This window comes from Eschscholzia californica, unplaced genomic scaffold, assembly GCF_041429995.1.
Source record: "Eschscholzia californica isolate CP2 unplaced genomic scaffold, dmEscCali1.0.p SCAF_5, whole genome shotgun sequence".
NCBI classification, from domain to species: Eukaryota; Viridiplantae; Streptophyta; class Magnoliopsida; order Ranunculales; family Papaveraceae; genus Eschscholzia; species Eschscholzia californica.
In genome coordinates, this window is record NW_028238472.1 from 26,412,416 (window position 1) to 26,429,323 (window position 16,908).

General features: G+C 38.7%; 2 protein-coding genes across 2 annotated transcripts; one reads left to right on the forward strand and one right to left on the reverse strand.

Moving 5' to 3' along the window:
* Nucleotides 1-5,062: 5,062 nt before the first annotated feature.
* LOC147538022 (uncharacterized) lies at nt 5,063-5,764 on the reverse strand. Its single transcript, XM_086642931.1, has one exon. It carries the CDS (start codon nt 5,762-5,764, stop codon nt 5,063-5,065), a length of 702 nt encoding a protein of 233 aa, XP_086499057.1.
* A 7,817-nt stretch (nt 5,765-13,581) lies between these two features.
* Nucleotides 13,582-14,741, forward strand: LOC147538023 (kinesin-like protein KIN-12F). Its single transcript, XM_086642255.1, has 4 exons — nt 13,582-13,670; nt 13,976-14,240; nt 14,331-14,486; nt 14,613-14,741. The coding sequence occupies exons 2-4, from the start codon at nt 13,977-13,979 to the stop codon at nt 14,658-14,660; spliced, it is 468 nt and encodes a 155-aa protein (XP_086498381.1). The 5' UTR covers nt 13,582-13,670; nt 13,976; the 3' UTR covers nt 14,661-14,741.
* Nucleotides 14,742-16,908: the final 2,167 nt, after the last annotated feature.

A 16,908-nucleotide genomic window follows, 5' to 3' on the forward strand; every position in this document is an offset into this window, starting at 1 on the left:
GCTCTAAGGGTCTATCAAGAGCTTCTTCGACATTTAACTTAAGACTAGAGTTAGGTGTATTACCCTCACCATCATTCATAGTCTCCACTTGAGTTTGGGGTGCGCAAACTCTTTCCTCGTCGATGATAAGCTCCGACTCAATTCTATCAACAATACGGAGATCACAGAACGAATTCTCAATATTGTTGATAGAATTGAGTCGGAGCCTGTCGTCGACGAGGAAGGGGTTTGCACACCCCAAACTCAACAGGAGACTATGAATGATGGTGAGGGTAATACAACTAACTCAAGTCTTAAGTTAAATGTCGATGAAGTTCCACATAGACCCTTTGAGATTGAACAGACCGATGACCCTTGTTGCTTACTCCCTCGACCATTGTCATCTCACCATGCATCGACTACACTAGATTTTGATGTTCAGGATGATAGCTCTATAAGCAAGTTTGGGGATCACAAGATGTTAAACTTTCCAACTTTTACCAGTTGTGATTATATGGACGGGTTATGTAGAATGGAAGGTGTTATGACTGACTTTGAGGCTCCCAATGCCTTTAAGGATGTCGATAACATAGTAGTTGAAGAGATATCGGATAACTTGTTGGATTATTTACCTAATGAAATTATGGACCTTGACTTGGTCCCCGAGCCTATTGCCTTACCCTTAGAGTCTAGTTCGACCTTCCACATGATCTCAGACTCAGTTGTTGACCCCTTTTGGGACACTTCAGACGTCTTCCCTAGCATGTCTAGGGACTTAGTGGATGTTTTATCCACTAAGCTTGAGTTTGACTTTTTGTCTGCGATTGACATCTTAGACCTTCACTTATATGTCGATCCTTTGGACGACTTCTTAGTCGTCGCCCCTAGCATTCATGCTAACTTAGTGGACCGTGCTTCCATTAAGTTTGGGGATGACTTCTTTTCGGATTTCGTCTCACGTGTACTTCTTTAGTTTAATATTCTTGTGAGACTGTTACCGTTTGTATATAGCTTTCTTTGGGTTGACCCTCAAATCTTCCGTCTTTTGCTATATGATCGTTAGTCGATTAAGATGGGTCTTTGATGTTTGTGGGTAACATCTCTGGAAACCCTCCACGAGACGTAACTCGTGCTCTTGTGTCAAAACAAGAGAATCAAAGTCTAATTGCATAACTCAATGCAATCGTGTATACCCACGTTAGTGGTAGATTTTATATGGTCATGTCTTTTATGTGCTTCATTCTCATGATATTTATTGATATTTAGGAGCATTTCTTACTTATTTTACTTCTAAGGCGTGGTTTGTTCCAAGTTTGGGGATGGCGTGAGCTTGGCATAAACTTGGAACCTCTTTATACATGAGCCTTGGTAGTATCATCTTTTATCTCCTTCGATTATGGTAATATCTCTCCACTCTTATCTTTAAATTGATGTGCCTCTTAATTATTTGGTGAGTGTATGCTTAGAACATTGAGGACAATGTTAACTTTAAGTTTGGGGATGCGGGGATTTGACCATAACCAATGCATGACCATGGGTTTCAAAGATAAAAGGGTTCAAATTAGCCAAGATTGTGAACATTTTGAGTGGATTTCCGTGTGATTATACTGATGGTTTTAAGCTTGTTGATGCATATATGTAGAGTTGATGAGTTTTTATGATTGCTAGTGGCCTTTGCATGAAAGTCGAGTCTTTTAGTGTATGTGTCGTACTATGGGTTGAACATCTTAGTGAAGAAGAAACATCTCTAAGAGACCTAAAGTAGTCATTAGTGGAGACCTAACCCATGTCGGAGCTCAAAGCCTAAATTGTCCTTCGAGTGTACTCTTCCGTGCGAACTCCGAGTAGAATGAAGAGCTACTCAACCTCGTAACTATTAAAAGAGCAAATTGGATCTCGTGTGCTCAATTTACTTAGCCACTAGGAGTGACATTAGGATAGCGAATTAACCTTGCCCGTGTAGTCTATGAAACCCGATAAGAATGTCAACTAGAGGAAGGCGGATACTTCATCATCATCCATCATCTTATATCCCGAGAATGAAGACATGAGAAGAAAAGAATGAATAATGTCAAAAGCAAGCATGAAATGAAAAGTTGATTGCAAGAATAGATTTTTGTGTGTTGTATTTTGTTTTGGTTGATTGTATTTGTGTTATAAAAAAAAAGAAAAAAAATGAATCATGAAAAAAAATGAAAGAAAGATAAAAGAATAAAGTGGTATATGTTTGAGCATGTGTTAGCTCTTTTATGTGAGTGATGTAATTGTATATATGTGTTGGTCTTTTTGTTCATGAATTAGTATTCGAAACAAGAAACGAATGTGGAAGTGATTAAGAGGTTCTATCACGAAAAGTTCGACATTCTCGGGAATCCTCTATCGTCATCCATCTCTAGTATCCGCTAAACCTTAGAAAGCATTTTTAGAGGGTAGAATAGGTGAGAAGGGTGAGTGAGCTTCCCCACTCCATTTAGTGGCTATTTAGGAGATCATTTGTTCCAAAATGTTGTACTCACCCTTTTTTTTATGTGTTGAGTCCATGTTAGTGATAACACTCACACATACGAGTGATGTGACACGAAAATGTCACATTTAGAGAGCCTAACTTAGACTAATTAGTCATTTTCGAGTGTTATCAATAATATTTTATGCGTTTTTCTTATTAGGTATCATATGTGGAGTTAAACATGAAATTCAGAATAAAAGGAGCGAATTATCACTATCATTTCATGTGCCCAAAACGAAAGAAAATGACTTCAAACAAATCAAATTACAAGTAAAGTCAATGACGAGTCCGACGGTGAAAACGGAAGTTAATTCCGAGTTCGGACGGGGAAGTTATTAAAGAAAGAAGCCCGAGGGTATTTTAGTCCTTTGTGAGAATTTGAAGATATAGAGCAAGGATGGAGGCACCCTCTTGGTTTCTAAATCAAAGCCCAAGAGCCCAAAGAAGAATGACAAGGAAGATTTTATAAGCACTCTCTCTCTCTTTATGGATCCAAGTCAACAAAGTCTAAATGAATTGACTAAGTCAATGGACTCTAGGGGTTTAGTTGTATATTCTACTATTCATCATATTCATCAATCAACAACCAAGCAAGAGAGAGAGAGAGAGAGATAGAAAAAAAGAGGCAAGAGGGTTTCTAGGGTTTCTCTTGTTCTTGAGGATTAAAGGGGTTGAAAGAGAGGAAAAGAGAGAAGAAGAAAGGTAGCCGGCCTTAGCTTGGCCGGCCAAGCTAGGCCGGCACACAAGTGTGCTCGGGATGTAAAGGTTGGCACGGGTAGCAGCTCCAGCCGTGCTGCTACAGCTCGGACCGTGAAGAACAGCAAGCGCAGCAGCTCCAGCACGGCACGGGATGCCAGCATCAACTCCGAGCAACAACAACAACTTCCACGAACAGTAGCAACCGGAGCGAGCAAGGAGCAGCTGCACGGGACGAATGCACCTTCCGGGACGCGCGCACAGCTCGGGCCGGAAGCCAAGGGACCGGCAACACCTTCTTGGCCGGATTTTCAAGCATTTTTTGCCGGAAACCTGGCCGAATTTTCTTGCTTTTCCAGCAACCTTCTTGGTCCAAACCTTAGGATTTTTGTTCCCCTCTAGGCTAGCTACCCATGTGGTTTGATTTGATTTTGGATTAGAAATTTCTAGAGAGAGAAAGCTAGGGTTAGCTTTAATGGAGGTTGTGTTCTAAACGAAGAAGATGATGGTGGTCGCTATGGGAACCCATAAATTTGCTAAGGGGAGATCGGCTGCACCTTAAAGACTCATATTTTCCGACGATCTTAGCCTCGAACCACATCGAAAAAGGGGGATTCTCTCATCATTTTCTTTCCATTTCCTATTCAATCACCATGTTTAGCTAACTTTAATGTGTTGATTATATGAGATGAAATGTGATGAATTCGTGATTATGTTTAATATGATTTGATGTGTTGATCATAAATTGATGTTCATACATTTCGATTATCGTTTTGATCGTATTTTCATGTGTCTTGTCAAGCACTTCGCATAGTTAATAGACGAAACGAAGTATTCGATATCGATCGTAGTCTAAGTCATAATTTCATGTGTCTTGTCATGCACTTCACATAGTTAGGCGACTAGACAACACTTTCGATGACTCGAGGTTAACCGATTTAGACGTTTGTTTGACTAAGTATGATCTCCGGATATACGTAGCACTTAGAGACATCACCTTAGGAGTCGAACATTCATTGTACCTCGACACATTAGATCGGACCATACATAGTTGTAGATTTATCATTTTGGATTCCCGGACTTCGACACATTACTCTTGTATTCGAATACTCTTGAAGCATGATTTGAATGTGATGAATGACTTATTATTTGTTTACATTTTCATGCAAATAGATACTTAGTATTTGTACAAGATCGAAGTATCCCTCTCAATCGACTTTTGCCCGAATCGAGTCTTACCGTCTCCCGACTCTTGTTCCTCCGATACTTCACTCGAATCTCTCTCGCTCGTTTACTTTGATTGTTTAGTTTAGCTTTACTTGCTTTCTTCTCTTATTACTTATTCATATTAAAAACCCGTCATTTATCTTCGTCCCTTTCCGTTTTAGTCTAAGTTAGCTAGTGACACCTAGACCGGTGGACTAAATCATTCGATATTCGAGTTACCCTCATGTCCTTGGATCGACTCCGGTTTTACCGGTTACTACTCGATACCTCCACTTGGGTGTGCAACCTTTTCGGGTGCATCAACAAGCGAACCATTCTTGAGTGATTCATATTTGGAGTGTATGTCCGTGAGGCCGAAGTCAAGGCGCAATGTACTAACTTAAGAATCAAAGTTTTGTGACTTCGGAACATAGAGGTTGCTCATTATGGTATGACACTTGCATTTTAGGGTAAGATTATTAGTGAAGAGATCTTTAGCTTTTATATGAACTTATTTACTTGATTCATTATGTGTTGACATGCTTAAACCCTTTACTATATGAATCATGCTCTCACTTCACGTACTCCCTATGGAGTAGGAAACCTTATGACCTGGTGAAAGGTTGATGGGACTGCTCTCATGTTGTGGATCCAAGGTCTCCCGAGAATCATGTTTTAGGCAGAAGGACTATCCAGTACCACGAAAGTTGTACTTAGGTTGATTCCACCTGCAAAAAAGGGTAAAGAGAGTTCGCCGAGCGTGTACTTTTGCTCGCCACTAAAGCCAATGACAATGGTAGGTCGGTGACAGATTCTCGTCTCTTCCAGTCCCATTCCTCGCAATGCATGTAAAAACAACACGTTAGTAGATGAACCATTATCAACAAATATTCTTTTAACCAGAACATTTGAAATAGTAAGTGAGATAACGAGAGCGTCGTGATGAGGGTTGACGAGCCCTGATGCTTCACTGTCTGGGAAGCTAAGAACTTGGCCGCTGAAGACAGGTGAAGATGTTTTAGATGAGTAAGCGTCTGGATTGGGCGCTACACGTGCACTTTTTTTGGCGGCTGAATTACTGACTCCGCTCACTTCTGATCCTCCTGTGATAACTAAACATGTCTTCGTTGGAATTGATTGTTCGGGTTCTTTTTGATGAACATCTCGTTGGGCTATAGCGTTCTTCCCTTTATCTGTCAGTATGTCAGTAAGGTGACCTCTCTTCAGCAGTTCCGCTACTTCTAGCCGAAGAGCTATACAATCAGCGGTCGTGTGTCCATGATCAGCGTGGAATTCACACCACTTGGTACTGTCTCTCTTGTCACTAGGAATTTTTGTCTTTGCGCGCCATCTGACTGTATTGCTCATTCCTTTCATTACAACAATAATGTGACACGAAAATGTCACATTTGGAGAGTCTAACTTAGACTAATTAGTTCTTTTCGAGTATTATAAATAATATTTTATGTGTTTTTCATGTTAGGTACCTATTTTGGAGTTAGACGTGTTGATGTGACATAATTTTGACACTTCTTCGTACTTTAATATTTGATCTTTGTTATGTTCTTAAGCAATTTATTGTGTCTATAATGTTATTTTGTGTTTGTGAAGATACTTGGAGCAGATTTGGAAAACTGACTAAAAAACTCACATTTGGAGGAGGCAATATCAAATGGTCTCTAACTAAACCTTTTGGGTGCTGATGTGGTCAGTTTGGCTTATTAAGTTGATAACATTAAAAAAAAGAAAAGTTTAGAAAAAAAAAGACATACCAAAGACAATTATGAGGCAAAGTTAAACTGGTTCAACAATTGGTCCAGATTCATTAGAGTGTGAAGGTTATGGCTGAATTCATTCTAAGGTTTAATTGATGGCAATTACTACAAAAGAGGTTACAAAAGTTAATTTGAAGACATTAAAGTGCTGGATTAAATTGAGAAGTTAATGTTTGTGGTTACAAAAGTTATTAGGATGAATTAATGTTTGTGGTTACAAAAGTGTTGGATTAAATTGATCCTAAGGCTATAAATGGAGCATCTTTGCAAGGAAGAGAGGAGGAGAAGAAGAGAAAGGGAATAGAAGCTACAAAAGTCTGATTTCCATTCAGAGTTCTAGTATTTTTTACTTTTGTTTTGCTGATTTATTTTCAAACATGAGTAGCTAATTTTATTCGAGTTGGGGCTGCCTTAAAGACCTAAACATGGCTTCACTTTCTTAATATATATTTGGGTTGAGTTTCATATTCTTAGATGATGTCCAATTCACCACTTGAAATTCTGGTTTATAATCTTTATTCTTGTGAATGATCACTATAGGAATATGATTTTAAGCTTATTAGTTGCAGGTTTTAGAGCAAGTGTCATATTGACTACAACTTAAGAGCAACAAATGTGTAGGATAAGATCTATACATGTGAAGTTTGATACTTGTTTGCTTAAGATAAATATCATATCTTAAGAAATATGTGATGTTCGTTCTCGTTGTGTTTAATCGATTCCTCATTGTTAAATTTAGTAAATACCATATTGATTTCCAATGAGGAATACATGCTTCATTGTAAATTCCATACATGGTGCATAAATTATGAGAGAACTGTAGTTTTTGACTCAAATGCCATGAGCAATTATGTGAGCATCTTCATCTATGCTTTGTGAAACTTGATCCCAAATACTTGTGTTAAGGAGTGAATGATTGTTTAGAGTGGAAAGGAGCCCTGACTTGTTTCTCTTTACTATTTAGTAACCACTTGTTAAGTTAGATTTACAACTAGAATCTCAATCCAAAAACCATATTTTCTTTTATTTGTGACATTGATAAGCATTATAATTAGATAACAATTCCCTGTCGGATGACCCTTGCTTATTACTATCACTAGACTTCATTGAAGTAAGAAAGGTATTACTTCGTTGTGCGCAAAATATACAACAAATTTTTGGCGTCGCTGCTGGGGAATTGTTTCATCTAGTTGCTTATCCTTATCTATATTTTCTTTTGTAACTTTGGTATTGCTTACTAATTTAGAAATTCTTTTTGATTTTAGGTGTATGTCAAACTTGGAGCTTGACCTGATTGCGAAAAGAATTGACAGGCTAAAATCAAATTTCTACGCTAAAGCAATTCAAGAAAAAGTTCAGCAAGCTGCTTTAATTCCTTTGCCATCCTCACCGGCATCATCGAATTTCTCAGGTGAGAGAGACGATGAGGAATTCACAATGTATAGAGGAGATAACAATGCTAACAACAATACTCGTCCGTTGAAGGAGTTCACTATCCCTCTTGCTTTAGATCAACCACTTTGCATTGCTCTACCACAAAATAATGCAACATTTGATATCAAGAGTGGAACGATTCACTTGTTACCTCAGTTTTATGTAAGATAGGTGATGATCCTCACATTCATTTAAATGATTTCTTTGTTGTTTGCTCTACTATGAAAAGTCCAGGGATTATAAATGAGGAGGTTAGACTTCGATTGTTTCCATTCTCACTTAAGTAACGAGCCAAGGAGTGGCTTTACTCTTTACCTAGTGCTTCTACCACTACATGGGCTGAACTTGCTGCAAAGTTTCTTATGAAATTTTATCTTGCCCAATAGACAAACAAGATTCGTAAAGAGATTGTGGGAGTACAACAAGAAGTTGGCGAACCATTTCATGAATATTGGGATTGTTTCCAAAGACTTTTAAGTTCCTGCCCACATCATCAAATTGAGGATTGGCTCTTGATGCAGTATTTTTATGAAGGTTTACTTGATTCAGAAAGGACTTTGGTTGATGCTACTAGTGGAGGTGGGTTGATGAATAAAAATGCTGATGAGGCAAGAATTATATTTGAAAACATTGCAGCCAATTCTTCACAATTCAACTATAGAAGACCCGTTCATAAAAGATCAAATGTAAATGAGGTTAGTACTAATAATGAGGTTAATATTCGTATTGATGCTTTTACTGACCTTGTTAAATAGTTGATTCCACAATCCCAAGTATGTGTTGTGTGTTCTCACCAAGGACACAAATCCGATGAATGTCCTAGCTTGTTTGTAGAACATGATGAAGTAGCTCAAGCGAGCTTTGTTCAACAGCAAAGAAGTAGGAACGATCCGTTCTCAAATAGTTATAACCCTGGATGGCGCCAACATCCCAATTTCGAGTGGAGAAACAATGCAAATGTGCAACAATTACCTGCTCAACAAAATTAGTTTCTCCCTTTGCGAAATCAGATGGAGTGTGTTCATCCGAGGACATGTCTGCCTGGGGAACTTAAGGGAAATAGTTAGGGTTCGAAAACCGCTCCGACGCTCAAGACAGTCAGGGTGCTCTTTGCAGTAAAAGAATGAATATTGATCGATCCTTTTGGGGGGCGAGTTATGGGAACTCTGAGTATTGAGTGATCTTTTCGGGGTGAAGAGATCGTGTCCTGAGAAGGACGATGTGGGGGGGGGGCCTTTTATAGGCGAAGTTAGGCCGACTGTAATTAGTGGTGGTGGTGAGGCGGTTGCCGTCAAACCGTAAGGGAAGTTTCCTCTTTAGCGTATTTAGGGTTTCTCTTTGAGTCTATCCCGGATCTTTGATAAGCGAATGTTCCTAAGTTCAAGGATACTTTGTATATATCTTGCCAGAGTGATAGACTCAAAAGGAGAAGTTTCCTCCTTTAGATACGTGGAGTTCAATCGGGTTTAAACACTTCAAGATATGTGGCCGACTGAGATCTTTCTAGAAAGTTCGGGATTAAGTCTTTAGGTCGCGCAGCGCTGATATCTCCCCAGTTTTGGGCGTAAGATATGGGCCGAACCTCTGGAGACCCCCTTTTTCCTTTTGAGACCCCAGGGCTGATCTATCCATGTCAAGGGTGTTTTGTGCAAAGCTGGTTTCTTCCGGCCGACCTCCCTATTAGGGGAAAATGTGGTGGACCGTTAGGTATTTAGCTGTCTTACTGCCTTAAGCCGAGTCGATCCAAGAGACTTTAGGTCTGATCTTGACTCTCCAGACGTTAGTCAACGTCCGGACATTTTGTGCAATATCAGTTCTCCTCTTCGTTGGTGAACCCGATACAAGTCACCATAAAGATTTTCTAACTTTTTGCTGCTGGCGAACTGTTCGACGAAGGTGTCTGTCAATTGAGCAAATGATGCAATTGAATTATTTGGAAGGTTTGTGTACCACTGTAAGGCAGGACCGGTCAGACTGGACCCAAAACTTTTGCACATGCATGCTTCACGCAGATCTCTGAGAATAGTTGTTGCGTACATTCTCTGCTTGTAAGATGCAATGTGATCGTCTGGGTCCGAAATACCATCATACATATTCGTGTTCGGGAAGGAGAATTTATTTGGCATCTCCATCAGTGCAATAGCGTCTACAAAGGGGAAGTCGGCGTAGTTGTAGGGGAGGTTCTTCTTGAAAGGAGTAGGCATTCCTGGAATACGTGTAATCAACGCTTCCATTTCTGCCAACTTCTTCGCCATTACCTGTTCTGGAGGAGTACCTGTAAATGTAAACGGAAGCGAATCAGTAGACGCATTAACCTGAGTTGATCCATTTGTCATGGTATACATAGTAGGTAAAGTATATGGGAGAGAAGAGTAAAGGGGGGCACTAGTTGGAAGAGCTTGATGCGTGTGTGGGAAGACACGTAATGGCGTGATAGGAGTAGTGTCAAGAATCGAAGTTGGTCCTCCAACTGTTACAGGAATTTCTTGACTGGAAGGGTCTGCTCCTCCTGTACTTGTAGAAGATGGTCTAGCATCTGTTGAGGTGCGATTTCTAGAGCCCCCTGGAGTCGTCACAGAAAGTTCGGTAATTTTTCTTGGAGCAACTGGTTCTCTGCTCTGACCAGTTGATTTTCTTCCTCTAACGCCTTGACACGATCAGCGTTCTCTTGCATTTGGGCGTTAAGTAGAGCAAGTTGAGAAGAAATGCCGAGTGGAGCAGATGTCATGTTCTCTTCCATTTGATTAGGTATTTCTATTGATAGTTGCTGAGGCCCCACGGTGGGCACCAAACGGTAGACGGTGAGAAGTTTACGGGTCGAAATCAGAAGGTCAGACGCGCGAACGTCTTCCAGAATTCCAAACGTCGAGTTCTTGAATGATGGGCACCAGCAAGTGTGGAAGAAACCTGCAAAAGAAGGTGAACAGATACGAACAAACCTGTGAAGACTTGGGGGACACCAGGATGGTGCCTGCCAAGGGCCCTCCGACAGTCAAGTCACCAAACTATAGAAAGGATAATAAACAGAATGCTGGGGATGTAATCGTTGACGTGTAATTGGAGAGTGGCTAGGCTCGTAGAATGGTCGGAGCTCGAGTCTATGGGAGTGAAATGATCAGAAGTGGGACAGTAGATGTTACCAGTAGCGTCGGACAAGAAGGAAGCTATGACCTCCTTGATGTTCTCTAGAAGCGTCGAGAAGGCTTTGATCCCTTTGATGATAACTGGAAGCGTCGAGCAAGGAGAAACTTTAACGCCCTTGAGGCGTCTAGTAGTGTCGACGACCAGATCAAGATGAACTTGTAAAGTAAAGGGGATAAAGCGTCTAAGAACCAGGTAACTCGTATGCCAACGTCTCAAGAACAATTGAAGAACAGAGAACGAGTGAAGAAGAAGAAGTGGTATTGCTTTGCTCTGCTTGCGATGCCTTGTGAAATGGAAGTGCTCCTCTTTATATAGGTATGAGGAATGATCCGTTGGGAGGAGTAAAGGGTGACTGTTACAGAGTAAATGCGTGGCAAGATACCTGGGATGTGGTGACGCGTACACGAGCTCTACATACACAATGGTTGTGCATGTTCTCCGGTAATTACTCTGGGTGTGCATGCCCATGATGTCATATTTATGTGAGACATTACCATGTTATACATGCCATCAATGGGGGGGGGGGGGTAATTGTCTCTGGAGTTACGTTGACCAAGTCTGAGATCTATGTCATTATGGGCATATGTGACATGTAGAGGATCTCTTCGTTAAGCGATCTTTTACACGTGGTGCGTGGAGATTTAGACGTGTCAAGCGCCAGACGTGTGGAGATTCGAGCGTGTGGAGTTTTGTGCATATGGAAACTCTTTGCACGTGGTTGGGCTTGACACGAGTTTTAGGGTCTAGTCGACGAGGGCCCATTTAGATTCTGGGTTGGGCCCGAGAGTGTTGCGTTGGGCTTGACGTCTTAATTGACACTTTAGCGCTGAGGGCCCTGATGTGGATTTTAGTCAACACAATAATCACCACAAATTTGTTTGTGTTACCTCTAAAGCTATGTCTACACTCATAATGTTGTTATATGAATTTAATGAAGAGTTGTAGTTGAGTTCTTCAATATCAAACTCTTCTATTAATGAAACTTCTTGACCACCAAGCTCTTCTATTAATGTACCTTCCTCATTGTTAGTTTCTTCCATTACTAATGTTTCTAGTAGGTGATTGTGAGTTAATTGTTCATAGTTGTGGCGGTGATTGTTGTGGTGGTGGAAGGTGTTGGTGGTGGGGTTTAGGAATGAAAGAAATAAAATATATTTTACTCAATAATGAATATATTTTTTTTTCAGTTTGATCCTTATCAAAATTTTATTTTAGTCCCTAGGTGCTCTGTAAATAGCAAAACCTTATTTACAGAGAGAGTGAAAAGATTCCAACTTTTGAGCCCTCTAAATACCCTAAAACTGTTTACAGAGCTACTTTGGCTATTTAGAGTGCCCAAAAGTTGGAATCTTTTCACTTTCTCTGTAAATAAGACTTTGCTATTTACAGAGCACATAGGGACTAAAATCAAATTTTAACAAGGATGAAATTGAAATAAATATGTATTCATTATAGAGTAGAAAATATTTTATCTTGTTCATTCCTAAACTCCACCACCAACAACTTTCACCATCCCAACAATCACCACCACAACTATGAACAATCTACTAGAAACACTATTGAGGAAGGTACATTAATGGAGTAGCTTGGTTGTCAAGAAGCTTCATTAATGGAAGAGTTTTGATATAGAAGAACTCAACTACAACTCTTTATTGGACTCATATAACAATATTCTAAGTGAAAGTATAACTTTAGATGTAAGATAAACTAATTTGTGGTGATTATTCCAAAAAGAACTTAGATCTTAGGTCAACATTTTTCATAACTTTTATGAACGACCCAAATTTTCGGTAAAATAATGCTTAGAATGATGAGCATTTTCGGTGACGTTTTTACCAAAAAAAATTCGGTAAAAACCAACAAAAACTATAAGAAAAATACGGCAACAAAAAAAAGATGGATTTTCGGTAGGAACTACCGAATTTAAAACGAAATTTTCGGCCATAACCAACAAAAACTAGAAGAAAAATACGACATAAAAAAAGAGGGATTTTCAGTAGGAACCGCCGAATTTAAAACAATATTTTTTGCAGAACCAACAAAAACTATAAGAAAAATACGGCAACAAAAAAAAAGAATTTTTCGGTAGGAACCACCGAATTTAAATTGAAATTTTCGGTCAGAACCAACAAAAAAATATGACAACAAAATCTCATTTCTTGTATGGCAAGATTTCTTTGAAAACTACGTCAAGGGCTAAAGAGAAATCTACTTCCATGTGTATATATGATTCAAGATAAATCTATAACAAGATTTATTTGAAAACTACTTAAAAAAGTCTTGAAATCCTAACACATTAAGATAAAAGTTGAAAGAATGACTTTAAGAATTTTTGGAGGGAAGAGATTAAGGCCATGTTTGGCGCATGAGAATGGCTTTAAGAATTGTTGGTAGTTTAAATAAATTTTTAAATACTACTTAATTGGTGTGTCATGTTATTATTTCATATCTACAATTTTGAATAATTAATTATACTGATTAAAGTATATAATAAAATTGATGTTTTATTTATGTAATTTAAGGATATGATATGACTTTTACAAAAAATTATATTCCGATTCCTACACGAACCAAACACCAAGTTAGGAATCTATCGGGAATCTAATTCCTATTCCCGGGAATCACATTCCATTCCCGTCCGCCAAACATGACCTAAGGGTTTTAGATGGAAGGAAGGGCTTATCTGTAAAATAGGGGTCTCATTCTAAATACCTAGTAAGTTGTGATAAAGTCAAACTCACTTTAAATAGCAAAAAGTGTATCTACAAATAGTCGGCCCTCTAAATAGCACTTAATAGCTCAGTAAATAGCATCGGCCCAAATTTCTTTGCGTGACTGCGTGACTGCGTGAGTTCACCCCTCTCTACATTTCTTTGTTGTTCCAAGTTCGTAATTGTAAGGGCCTCTGGTTTTCTTCGTCTCAGGAGCGGGTAAATCACATCTCTTTCTCTCTCTATACAAATTTCCCCTAGATAATGTGAGCCAGTTCTCCGTAAATGGTGCCCTAAATTTGTTCAAACTTTGCTCAAATTTGTCTGGTGAATTTGGTAAGAAATATGGTGTAATTGGTCTGAAATAGCTCTAAGGTCTAATTACTCTGAAATTGGGTCTAATGTGTTGGTTCTTTTAGAACTTCAAATTTTTCAATTTGTTGGTTTTTTAAAGTGACTGTTAAATTTTGTAAGTTTTCTGGTTTAGATCACTGTGAATAATGTATGACACTTGTGAATTGTAGAATGTTAACAGATTTGAGACCTCCGAAGAAGAAGAAATCAAATCTGGAAGAGATTGAGAAAGTTATCTCATCGACTACTGGTAGAACAATGGCTCCTTTGCATACTAGTGTTTCTCGACCTCCTATGAGCTTTAGACCTCGTCTTGGAAAAACAGGTTCATTTTCCAAAGGAATGTCTACTGCTCCAGCTTCTGTAGTTAATACAGTTGAAGTGCTTCACTTTGAGCTCAGAGAAGATCCTTTTTGGATGGATCACAATGTACAAGTAAGAGAAGTTGAACTTAGTTGCTGCATTACTTTCGAGAATGCCTTTTGGTTGCAAAGTACATAACATGACAAATGTTGATCATCCCAGGTTTTAATTCGTGTACGTCCACTCAATAACATGGAGCGGAGCTTGCATGGTTACAACAGATGTTTGAAGCAGGAGAGCGCTCAAAGCATTTCTTGGGTTGGGAAACCAGAAACTAGGTTCACATTTGACCATGTGGCATGTGAAACGATCAATCAGGTAAGGGATCTGATGAAGAAATACTCTTCCATGAACTTGACCGTATCAAGTTGATCTATCCTTTTGTAGTTCTAGCTTGTTGACGATTGTTTGGAAATTGAATTATATACAGGATATGCTTTTCAGAGTCGCAGGTCCGCCAATGGTAGAGAATTGTCTCTCTGGGTACAATAGTTGTATGTTCGCTTATGGTCAGGTACTTATATATGCTTGCTGCAATTCAATGTGTTGAGGTGTTTTAGTTTCCAATGCAACTGTAATATGCCTTTTTCTTAGGTTCACCTTGATCCGTGGTATCTGAGTGGTACTTATGATATAGAAATCACTCTGTGTGTTCAAAAAAGCTTTATGTTTATAAATTGTTTCCCGAAAGTGTTTTTCTTAGGCTATGTCTCTTCCACCTTTAAGGTGGAGTTTTCCATAGTAGTTTGTTCCCGTCTTTTTGTCTTTTAAAGGTGTGTTAGAAGTTTTGCTTTCTCAGGAACTCCATCATGTGGATATGTTGAATTACAAGTCCAACGGATAAAAGTCAGCTTTCCGGTGCTGGGTCGAGGGTGAGAACTCAGAAGACTACGAACTGGAATTATTTCCTTCATCATGTGTAAGTTAAGTATTTACAGTTTTATTGCAGATCCATGACTAGTAAATCCATGGTGCCTAAGTTCTTTACCTTTCGTTTCCTTCATTATCTGACTTTTAAAGGTAAATTAGAAGGTTTTCTTGCTATCGTAGGAGCTCCATCATGTTGGTGCAAACCGCTTGGTAGATTTTTCGTTTCAACTTCGGTTTGTATTACTAATTTAAGTTAGCTTTGGATATCGTACTTGATCTTATTTTAGGGGTTAACTTCCAGACGGTGTTATGGATTGTCGTTTATTGTGGAAGTGGTCATGGCAGTCTGCCGACCTAAATGCCCAACATTTTACTGTTATTAGATGAGTTAATATTTGTCAAATTGATTGCTCTCTCTCTCTCTCTCTCTCTCTCTCTCTCTCTCTCTCTCTCTCTCTCTCTCTCTCTCTCTTCCTTCTTCTCTTTTCTTTTCTACAGTATCTGGCTTTTTAGTTGATATTTGAGATTGAATGGGGTTACTACTCATTGATAATTACTTTTAATGGAGTTAGAGATTATTCTGATGCCGATTTCACATCAGGATCATTATCTTAAATACTTACTTCATTGCGGTTTAGCTAGTAAAGGTATTGATCCGATATTAGATGACTCTGTGATATGTTAGATTAGTTCGTATAGAAACTTAAACCTGATCTAGTTTTCTATTAAGCTTATTTGGAATCTGTTTCGCCTTAAATTTTTCTTCTTTCTAGCAGTCATCAATTATTGATGAGATATTTCCGCTAAGAGTTAATATTTCAGAGTTGTATTAAATTGACTGTTATTCTCTTCAGTTGGTGGTGCTTCTTGTCGACAAAATTTTAGTCTGTGTAGATTTCATGGGGTAGTTGTTGCCATCCAATATGGGAAACCTTTACATGAGAGGAGTCTATATCTTATGCATTGCAGTATTTTTAGTTCTTTGTTAGTAATGGAATACGCATAGTATAAGTTCTCGTTATGTTCTTCATGATAGTAGGTGGGCTGTCGTTTCAGTCCTTCTTCTTTTCTTCTCTCGAGGGTGACCTTTTAAAATGAAAATGGATGGTGGCTTTAAACCTTCGGCTTTTTAGTTGTCCACATATAGGCTGTATTCGTATGGGTCTCTCTTTACTTGCTTTCTTTTTTATCCGTGTACTGATTATGTTTTGATGTATGATGTATTTAATCATGAATAACATGATCACAGACACTTGGTGATTGGAAATGGATTCTGGAAGTTTTTAATAGTCGTCTGACCTCTTCATGCCGGAAGGGTAACAGTGGATACGGCATACTTGGTTTCTATTTTCTTCCACTCAATCTGGTTTCCTTTTCCTCATTTCTGCAGGTATGGGAATCATCTTGGCCGTTGTCTGTTTCCTGGATGATAGGATCTACCTGGAGAAGCGATTACGTTTATATTGTTGTAGAGTTTTATATGCGAACTTGGGTACTTCAGTTTTGTATCTTAAGTTCATTGTTTCTTTATTCAAATATTTAATATACAAATTTTCTCCCAATATTGAAGGGATTTGTTGTGGAAGTGTTAGCTACCGATACTTGGTTATTTCTTGATTTACAAAAGAGTAACAGTCTTATTCCCCCGTACAAACTTATAGTTTGATTAGATTTTTTCTCTTTCTGCTCAATTCTATTAGATTGTCTTTCTCAATTTTGGAAAGATCAAGCTCTGGCTTGACTATTTTCTTGGATCCTAGATGATAAGGATTTAATTCATGGAGAACTAGTTGGTTCTTCTCTTGAAGGGAGTTATTGCATGGGAGTAACATTTTGTTTAGGTTATGTTTTTTTCTTAGGTTATGTTTTT